Here is a 10,658-nt window from a genome sequence, read left to right as displayed (position 1 = left end):
CCTACAAGATTTGTAAGATCTTGCAAAATCTTACCTAAATCTCTACAAAATTTCTTCAAAAGATTTTGATTCAAGAGGTAAGACATATGACCTGAATGTAACAAAAATACACAAAAGAAACCATAACCCTCAAATCTCTATATAAGACCATTCAATTGTGCAGACACATCATAAGCCAAACACCCAATCCTCTTTGTTTGTCTGAAGTTATAAACCTACACACACAAACAAAAATGCAAGCAGTGCTCCCCATCCCTCTCGAAACCCACTACAGACCTACAACACATACACACACATAAGACTAACACCTCTCAACCTTACCCTCTCTCCCTCTCAATTTCTAACCGGAAACCACACAAGATCCGGCAGCCGGATAACCGATGACATCCGGCGACAGCAGCGCCGCCGCTCATGGCGGCGGTGGTGGAGTAATTTGATGGCGAGCAACAATGGACCACCCCCTCCTGCTCGTCTCTCTCGGCTCCGACAAAAATATTGGCCACAACTCTATGGTGGTGGCGTGTGGCGGCTGCAACAGGAAGAGACGAAGAGAGAGAGAGCTGCGGAGAAGAGAGAGAGAGCTGCGGAGAGGAGAGAGAGAGGACCAGCGAACCAGGCGGTCGGAGCCACGGACTGTCGGTCTGATTGTTTATCCGGCGGTCCTTGCCGATTATCCGACGGGTCTACCGAGGATTTGTTACGGGTCACATTTGATTCGGGTCTCGGCTCAGGGAGCCGGTTCGGTTCGGGGCTCGGCCATGGTTCAGACGACGCGTCTCCATCCTCATTAAGTTCCGGTGAGCTTTAATTCTTTTCTGTTTTCGGGAGTGGATATTATTTTGTTTCGGTTTGTTGAGTTGCGAATCTCGGCTCAGCAATGATGGCAGGGGTCTAAGGAAGCGCATGATTCAAGTTTGGTTCGACAAGAAATAGGATGGTGGCTCGGTTCAGTCTCGACTTGGGTCAAACCGGGTCGACTCAGTCAACGGCTCGATTCGGGTCAGCTATGGTTCGGGTCGAGTTACGGGTGCCGTCAACAATTCTGGTTGACTCGGTCAACCGAGTTAACTCAGTGAACGCAACGAATCAACTCAGCCGGTTGACTCGGTCAACTCAGCCGGTCGACTCAGTCAACTCAGCCGGTTGACTCAGTCAACTCAACCGGTTGACTCGGTCAACTCAGTCGGTTAACTCAGTCCTCGTTACGACAACTCGACGCGAAGAAATTGGTAAAGGTTTTACGGCGCAATTTATTTCATTGTTTTGATTTATAATTTATGTCACGTGAAAACGAGTTCGAACCGCACAGAACGATGAGTTATTAGTTAATATTAACCTGGTCTTATTTATTATTTCGTTTATACAAACTGGCTATGCACAAAAATGGTTGAGTAATTGTTGAATTTTGATATAATAACGACAACTGGATTGACCTTGTTAGATAAATGGAATGTCCCAAGCATGTGATTTCAGAAGCTATTGTGTCTACGGTTAGATTGAAGCTAGCCTCGGTGAAGGTCAAGAGCTCCACTACTGGATTGACCTTGTTAGATAAATGGAATGTCCCAAGCATGTAGTGTCTCTTGGTTGTATCTAGTTAGTAGCTAGAGTTGTTTTGTTTATGTTTGTGGTTTGCTTTTAGCGTGTTAACACTTTCCTGGTATGTCAGGATTGTGAACTAGTAAGGACTCTCCTTACTACTTGTTTTTATTGGTTGTGATATATGAAAGTGAACCGGGGTAACCCTTTACCCAAAAATATAATAACGACAACTGGTGTTGTCGGGGGCGTCCAAAAACAGAGGAAACTCTGCCCGTTTTTCGAGAAAATCCGGAATATACAACGCGTTTTTTTATAAAATAAACTATCGAATTTTTGGAAAAACGAATACGCACATATAATTTCTTTTGACGATACGTTACAAAAGCGACGATTCTTATATAAGCTTAAATATAGTTATACGTTATTTCGAATATCAAATGACATGATTTCATTTTGTAAAAATAAATATAAAGTTTTTATATTTATTCCAAATATCAAACAAGATGGACCTGGAGAATCCTTGTGGGTTGAATGGGTGCACAGTTACAGGTTAAAAGGTAATAATTTTTGGGTTTGTAAAATGCCCACTAATTGTTGTTGGTCTTGGAGAAATCTGATGCAGTTGAGGTCGCTTATCAGAACTCATGTTTGGTCAAAAATAGGCAATGGAGCTAATACTTCAGCCTGGTATGACTATTGGTGTGATTTGGGTCCTTTGGGAGATTTTTTGTCTCCCAGAACCATTACTGATGCTGATTTTAGATTGAAGGACTCGGTGGCTAACGTTTATTCGAATGGTATTTGGACCTGGCCCGTAGCATGGAGAGATCTTTTTCCGGTTCTTATTCAACTTGACCAAGTGCATTTAAATCCGGCTAAACTTGATAGACTATTATGGCGAGATGGTGATGCTATAAATGATTTCTCTACGTCGGCTGTCTGGCATTCGGTTCGGCACTCGGAACCTGAAGTGAATTGGTGTAGTGTTGTTTGGTTTGCTCAATGCGTTCCTCGGCATGCCTTTATGATGTGGTTGATCATTAAAGGTAAATTACTTACACATGATAAAATTCTACAATGGGATTTTTCGCGAAGAAAGAACATGAACATGATGTGTTGTCTCTTATGTTATGAGAATTATGACTCGCATACTCACTTATTTTTTGAATGCAAATATTCATCTCAAGTTTGGAGTATAGTCCGTCAAAAAGTGGGTATGAGTTCTGTTCGGCCGAGATGGGTGGATATTGTGGATTGGCTTCTTGTTCGGGCGAGATCAAAATTGGTAACGGTTTATGTTGCAAAACTTATGGTTGCGGCAACTTCATATTACATATGGCAAGAAAGGAATGCAAGGTTATTCAAAAATCAGGTAAGACCTCCGGAGAAACTGAGTGAAATTATTATAATGACGGTTAGATACAAGTTGATGGGAGCGAAACTAAAGAATAATGAACGAGTGCGGAAGTTGCTTGGAGAATGGGAGATTCATGGGATAGCAAATAACGATGATGGAGGCTGATTAGAGTTGTTTGTTTATCATTATCTCTGGAGTTTTAGCCTAGTTGTCACGATGTTTTTTGTTTTGGTTTCATTGGTTGTTATTTGTTTCCACTTTCATGAGGCATGTCTCATGATTGAACTAGTGTAGGCTTTCTACACTACTTGTTTTATTTGGTTGTGAATATACAGAATCACCGGGGTATCCCTTTACCCAAAAAAAACAAGATGGATTCGCTTTTATAAAAATAAATATAGTATATATTTATTTTAAACATGCAACGACTCGATGAAGTTTTCATAAAATAAATATAACTTTTATATTTATTACGAACGCCGAAACGGCATATACATATATTTTGGCAAAATATACAAGACGCAATATATTTATAATACAAGCTTATTATACAATACTTTCATATGAATATTCCTACATACACAAACGACTTCTCGCGGCAATTTAACTTAGTCATTTTCATTAAGTTAACTATTTACCGTTAAATCGTTCGATCAACGATTCGGTAGAGCTCGGTAACACATAGATTAATTACCACATTATTCGAAACTTATTAGGTATTCCGTGTTAGGAATACTTTAGAATGCACGCTAGCAAGTCAAGCCTTGGAAACGACATCAAGAAGTCGTAAATTAGCTAGCTTTGCACAGGAATATTCAGGTGAGTTCATAACCCCACTTTTTCACTGTTTTACATTTTTCTAAATGTTTTTGGGGTGGAAAGACATGCACATTTTGCAAAGCATACAAGAATTACATATTCATAAACCATTTTACAAGAAAGTTTTAACAGAAACAAATGGCTTACGAAAAGCTTATGTTTTATACCGGTTTTTCAAACAAGCGTATTTTTCGAAATATGCATACACACGAATTCTAGTTTTCTGAACTACGGGAAAATACAAGTACAAAGAAATACAAGAATTGAGAAATGATACAAGAAATGAGAAATGATACAAGTATTGAGAAATGATACAAGAAATGAGAAATGATACAAGAATTGAGGAATGATAAGAGAAATCGTGTCACGAATAGGGTAACATAAGCACCATTAATCGTGTACATACTAAGACCTCAGAACAAAAGATTAGATCTAACGGGTGTCAGGGCAGCCCCGCTCTTGGTGACAACTAGAACTAAGTAGTGTTTTTGTGTCTCAGTCGTGAATCGACTACAGAAAAATGCCTATGGTTTGGTGACTTCCTATGTCGTGTCACATGTTAATGGCCTTGCAACCCATTAACAACTGGATACATACAAGAGTACATAATCTAGTCAAGAAAACATGATACATACAAGAATACATGATACATACAAGAATACTTGATTTATACAAAGTTTCCATATAACTTGACAAGAAAATGATTTTAAACTCGTTTTCTCAACAATACTTCAAAAACCGGTTATTCAAAAAGATTTATTTCAAATCTTTTACAAACAAACTATGAACTCGCTCAACTTTATGTTGATTTTTCGCATGTTTCTTTCTCAGGTTGCATTTCTAAGACAAGGCACGGATGGAATAGGAGGACCATGAAGAGTCGAGTACTTAGTGGCGTTCGCATTCTAAAAGACTTAGTTTATTTGCTTCCGCTGTGCAATGAAGATACCAGTCCAGTCACGCCAATGCTCTGATAATTTCGGGGTGTGACAGGGTGTGTGTTACTGGAAGAGTTGCATGGGGGGTACAATGTAATAATTATGAGATAGTATGGCATATGTTACTGTTGGATTTCATGAACGACTGTTATAACTTATAAAATGATGTGTATGCTACTTGTGCTATGTGAATGTGGAATACGTGATTCATATATATATAAACTGATTTTCTCTGGTAACCACGGTAGGGTTTAGTTGACCAACTTGGAACGGGTAATGTAACATACCGAGCAATCTAAGGTGAGTTCATTCCTCTTGAGCATGCGTCCTGGTGGGTGGGACAGTCATTGGGTATCCCTGAGAGGGATAGGTTTTTGGGTAAATCAATTGGGTATTCCTAAGAGGAATACGTCTTGTGGGTAAAATCTGGAATGTTGGATAATATACTCATCCTATCACCTCTAAGTCCCATCTTATTTGTTACCTGAGAGGTAACGGAGTATTAGTTGGTAGCGCTATCTAGGTTTGGCACCCTCACCCCGTACCTGAGAGGACGATTGTTAACTAATGACTCAGTCGTGCCCAATGCTTTGATAGGAGCATTGGGGGAACGAGCAAAATAAATCTGGAGCCGTCTTGTATTCGAGGTATTATCAACATTGTAATCAATGAACGGAACTAAACACTTGGTAACTAACGTTTTCGTAAAACTATGAACTCACCAGCATTGTCTGATACACGTGTGTGCATGCTCGCAGGTCATAGATTATGTGGATCGTGGAACTTGCTGTATAGGATGCTGGAGTGGTCATGGGTCGTAAAGCATGGGATTGCGAGACAAGTCTAATGGGTTTTGTTCATACAGTTTATGTAACACTTAACAAATGATTTACCCGCTGAATACGATGAGTCATGCTTTATGTAATGCAATACTTTACCTTAATAAATGAAAGTTTTATTTAAATCATGTATGAGTTCAATGTGATTGGTGGCTAGATCCTGGTACGTCACACGCCTTGCGGAGGTTTCCGCATGCGGTATTTTGGGGGTGTGACAGTTTGGTATCAGAGCCACTGGTTATAGCGAACTTGGTTTTAAAAGTGTTTTATAAACCCAGACTATAATCGAACAGTTCTAAATACGTGAGTACGACCATGACACTCAGCTCCAGATTGCAAGGTTCGTCTTTTTTTCACCTGCTGCATACATTACATGACTAGTACACATTTGTTTATGATGTAGCGTATGAACATACACTTGTTACTATAACTTGATTACATGGATTGCTTGTTTACATTATGATGTGTTGATAGTATGTCATAGTCCCCGGACTTTTGTGATCTCATCATTTTCATAACTTCCGTTTGACATCTGAGCCTGAGGAACCATTTGACATCAGTTAGGAGGAACTGAGATGAGCATGTAAATCACAATATGATTGTGGGTGCACACATAATAATAATGTGGGGTGCATGTGAGTCCCAGTGAGGCTTAACAAGTGAAAAAGGGGTTCTGTTCCGTCATTCGGTCATTCGAACGGTGAGAAATGTAACAAATCTATAGGAGTCCTAGCAGTGATTGCCTTCTACTTGAACGTGATCTTTTCATTCCTCTTTGAATCCTTATGAATCTCGATGCTACCGAGTATTTCCTGAGCACCCATCCGAATGCCTAGCGAACTGTGTAGAATGTTAGGTGCTTGCACGAACGTCCCTGAGTTGGATGTCGCAGCGTCGAATGATTGGTCGATACCTTTCTCACTCCACTTCATTTGCTGGAACTCAATGTATTGACGTCGTGGCTCCCGAAGTGCGATCACTTCTGCAACACTCTCGCAACATACCGTGTATTACTCAATCAACTTGCTAGATCGATGGACAAGAGGGTGAGTGTAGTGCTTTACCGACTTCAGTATTTGGACGACCCTGATTACCAGCAACGAACATCAGCAATTTGGCTCCAATCGAATCTTTAACCCTAGTCAGCGACTTATGGGAGTCAATTCTTACGAGTCAATCAGGACATAAACGATGATCATGGACTATGGTTGGAATGTGTAGCTGCCAGCACAATGAGTAACGCCTTAGGACGTGACACGGAAATGTGACAAGATGGATCCTGTTGGTGAAAGATTGTAGGGCTCTTTTTCAAGCAACGACAGTAGAGGCAACAGTCACGGCAACATCAAGGAACTCGTAATCGTAGCCTACGGTATGGATGATGGAGGTGCCTACGACATGGATTGGCCGTTGTTAAATATAAGACGACAACAACCAGGGGAACGACGGCAGTATTGGGAATCCTAGTAACAGTGACAACAACACTGGAAGTGGTACTCGTGGAAGGGCATTTAGGATTGGCGTAGGCGACGCCAGGTGGATTAGCAGCATGGTAGCTTGTATGTTTTTGGGGTAACTAATCGCTTCGTCTATGTTCTGTTTAACTCTGATGCTTCTTGAAACCAAACTTGTTGTGGAATTGGCTGATGGCAAGTCAATTGAAGCCTCGTATGTCCGTTGGGATGCAAGCTCGACCTTGTGAGACAAGTGTTTGACATCGACCTTCCTTCTGCTATCCTTGATAGTTACGATGCAGTAGTTAGTGTGGATTGGTTATCCAGATATCGCGCAGATACACCCTGTGAGAAGAAAGCTTTGCGTATCCCCCTCTCCCTAGTGGAGAATCGTCGTCTGACCTAAGGTGTCAGAGTGGGGTAAGGGTTAGCATCATTTAAGCCATGAAGGCCTAGAGGTGTCTACGTAGGGATTACCCCGCTATGTTAGCAACTGTTACTGATGTTAAGGCTAAGGGAAAGAGGATCGAGGATCCACCAATTGTTCGTGATTCCTCTCGGTGTGCTACCCGAGGGACTCTCAGGTTTACTTCCACAACTGTTAGGCAGAATCTCAGTTTGATCTCATGCCAGAGGCAGCCCTGATTACTCGTACTCCTTACTGTTTTGCACCAAGAGGGTTGCATGAAGTGTCTAATCAACTACAAGAACTGTTGGGCAGGAGTTTTGTCGGACCTAGTTTTTCGCTCTGGAGAGCCCCAGTTATATCCGTGAAGATAAGCCTTTTCGTATGTGATCTGACTATCAAGAACTCAATAAGGTGACAGTCAAGAACCGTTTGCCTCGACAATGTATCGACAACCTGTCGACCAATTGCGATGGTCAAGCTCTCATCCAAGGATTGACTAACGAACGAGCCATCGTCAGATGGAAGTCCAAGGGGAGAATGTTCCTATAACGGCATATCGAACGCAATGCGGCCGTTGCGACTTTGTATTACATGACCTTTGGGTTAAACAACACACCAGCAGCTTTATGGATCACATGAATCGACCGTGTTTATTGATGACGTTTTGAATCATTTCCAGGAGAAAGGAACATCATGGACGACATTTGTATCTTATTTTAGAGCTCCTGAGGGAGGAGCCACTCTACGCGAAGCCTTGTTAAATGTAACTTCTGGATTCGAGAGGTACATTTTGGGTCATGTAATCAACGAGGTGGGGATACACGTGGATCTCGCTAAGATCCATTTTGTTAGAAACTGATCGACACCAAAGATTCCTTCGGGGATACAGCAATTCCTTGGTTCCGTTAGATACTACCGTAGATTCTGTGACACCTCGTTGAAACACTCTCACTCATACTAGCTTGACAGTGGCTGCCTTAACTTTCGGGACGAAAGTTCTTAAAACTTGGGGATAATGTGACACTCTGGGTTTTCCCGAGCATACATCTTGTAGTGGCAATGTGTGTGTATATATTATTAAATGAAAGTTGTGTTTTATTTTGATGTTCTATGTGATCCTTGCACTAAGTTATGTATATGTAGTATATATATGTGTGTAAATATGTATTAGTGAGCCGAGACCCCTCCCTTGCACACTATGGGCTGCCAACCTACCTACCAGCCCAACAACACAAGGACCCGACTCGAGACCACTCGGTCTCGAGTGAACAGTAAATAGTTGGGCCGCAAACCCCTTTGAGCCTCACTCGAAACCCTTGTAGGGTGCACCACCCAAACCAAGTATAAAAACTCATCATCCACCTTTCCCTTACACTCTCACACATCATCCTACACACACTCTCTCCCTCACTAAAACCCTAGAACCACAAACCTCCTCTCCTTTCTCTCGGACCAAACCGGTGACAACAAGGACTCTCGGTTCAAGCTCGGGATCCTCATTTGGAAGCTCACTCATCGACCCTTCATACCCTCACACGTCGAGTATCTACCCAGTTAGTGTTCTAATGTGTACTAGGTGTTTAATGTGCACTAGGTATTATATGTGCTTGATGAATGAGATACACACTTAGTTTAGAGGTCTCTTTGCATGATTTTGTATGATGTAGTGAGTTAAAAATGGTTAAATGATGTAGATGCTTGATTTCTAGATAATGTTATGGTTAGGAAGAATAGAGTGATTTATTGATTATCATGCTAGCTTGACATATGAATAAGTAGAAAAATGTATGAATATGAATGTGACACTCTGGGTTTTCCCGAGCATACATCTTGTAGTGGCAATGTGTGTGTATATATTATTAAATGAAAGTTGTGTTTTATCTTGATGTTCTATGTGATCCTTGCACTAAGTTATGTATATTTTTGGGTAAAGGGTTACCCCGGTGATTCTATTAAAACAATCCCAAATAAGTACAAGTAGTGAGGATGAGTTCCACACTAGCCAAGCAAAAACAAAAACCACAAAACCTGTGACACCACAGAACCTAGTCTACTACACATTATGGAAAAAATATCTAGTAGACAAGACAAAACAAAACAGAGCTAGAGATCATCCTCCATCATCAAAAATAAAACTGCCACAGACCAGCAGCCCCTTGACACGAACCAACAACACTCAATCCATTGGAGAACTTCGTGGACGAGGTGCTTGCCCCTGCCTTCGACAACCCGGAAGTCATAAATTCATTAGTTTCATTATAGCTTCCGATAACCTCCTCATCATCCGAGTCCTGCTGGTCATGTTGAACTTCACCAGTTTTACCCACATTCTTACCCTTATCCGCTAATACATCAAAAGGATTGTGTGTTTTGACACTAGATGGCGGACCCGGGTTAGTAGCCCCACCATGAGGCTTGGATCCAATCGGCCGATATTCAAATTTCTGCTTCTGCTTATTAACAGGAAACCCTGCTTTCCTAGCCGCTTTCTTGCGATCCACATCCATAAAACCCTCATTGTCCACAACTGGAGTCTTCACCGGACCACGTGGTTGTTTCCCACCCTTTTGTTTCTGAGGTTTAGGCACTTCCTTAGGGCACTTCCTAGGCTGATTCGGGCAGGACTCATCAGCATGTCCAAAGACCTTACAGTGGGCACATCTATAAGGACTCCATTCATATTCCACTACCATCTTTACTTTGATGAAACCCTCACCTTCTAGCTCAGGCACCGCTATAACTATTTCCTCTTTAAATTCATTCTCAGCTGAAACTTCTATCAAAGCTCTTGCATAGCTACTCCTTCCCCATGCATCCGTACACATAGTTGTGGTGTACGAGTCTAACAATTTTGGCTCTCCAATAGCCGTAGCAATCATACTCAACCCATCTTCAGTATAGGCAACTATAGGAACATCATGGATTTTGACCCAAATTTGTATCTTTTTGACATCCTTCTTCACTAGTCTTGAAGTAGGCGACCATACACTAAGGAAGAGAGGTTGAGAATGAATGATCCAAGGTCCTTCTTTAAGAACATTCATCATACCATCTTTGTCCGCAAATTTGAAAAAGAAAAACCCGTTTGCATTCATCATAGACTTTTGTAACCCAAATTTCTTCCAGTTGTTTCTCGCAAAGTACTCTACAACCAGATAAGCCACCCGATCCCCCAAAAAATACCCATACAATGTATTTGCTAACCTGTCTTGAACTAGTTTAACTGATTCCCGGGGGAGGACCACGTCACAACCATCTTGCACGAACGGACTCGCAAGCGTTCTGAAGTTAACTGTCTTG

At 41.4% G+C, this 10,658-nt stretch overlaps 1 protein-coding gene across 1 annotated transcript; it reads left to right on the top strand.

The window, feature by feature from the left end:
• Positions 1-2,158: 2,158 nt before the first annotated feature.
• Positions 2,159-3,064, top strand: LOC110876002. The gene has a single exon (XM_022124185.1). The coding sequence runs from the start codon at positions 2,159-2,161 to the stop codon at positions 3,062-3,064; it is 906 nt and encodes a 301-aa protein (XP_021979877.1).
• The last annotated feature ends 7,594 nt before the right edge of the window (positions 3,065-10,658 follow it).

Source organism: Helianthus annuus, chromosome 9 (assembly GCF_002127325.2).
Source record: "Helianthus annuus cultivar XRQ/B chromosome 9, HanXRQr2.0-SUNRISE, whole genome shotgun sequence".
Taxonomy (NCBI): domain Eukaryota; kingdom Viridiplantae; phylum Streptophyta; class Magnoliopsida; order Asterales; family Asteraceae; genus Helianthus; species Helianthus annuus.
This window is presented reverse-complemented; position numbering and strand designations above follow the sequence as displayed.

Excerpts from the sequence above, each read along its gene's own strand:
- LOC110876002 (XM_022124185.1), top strand. The coding sequence starts at position 2,159 with ATGCAGTTGAGGTCGCTTATCAGAACTCATGTTTGGTCAAAAATAGGC.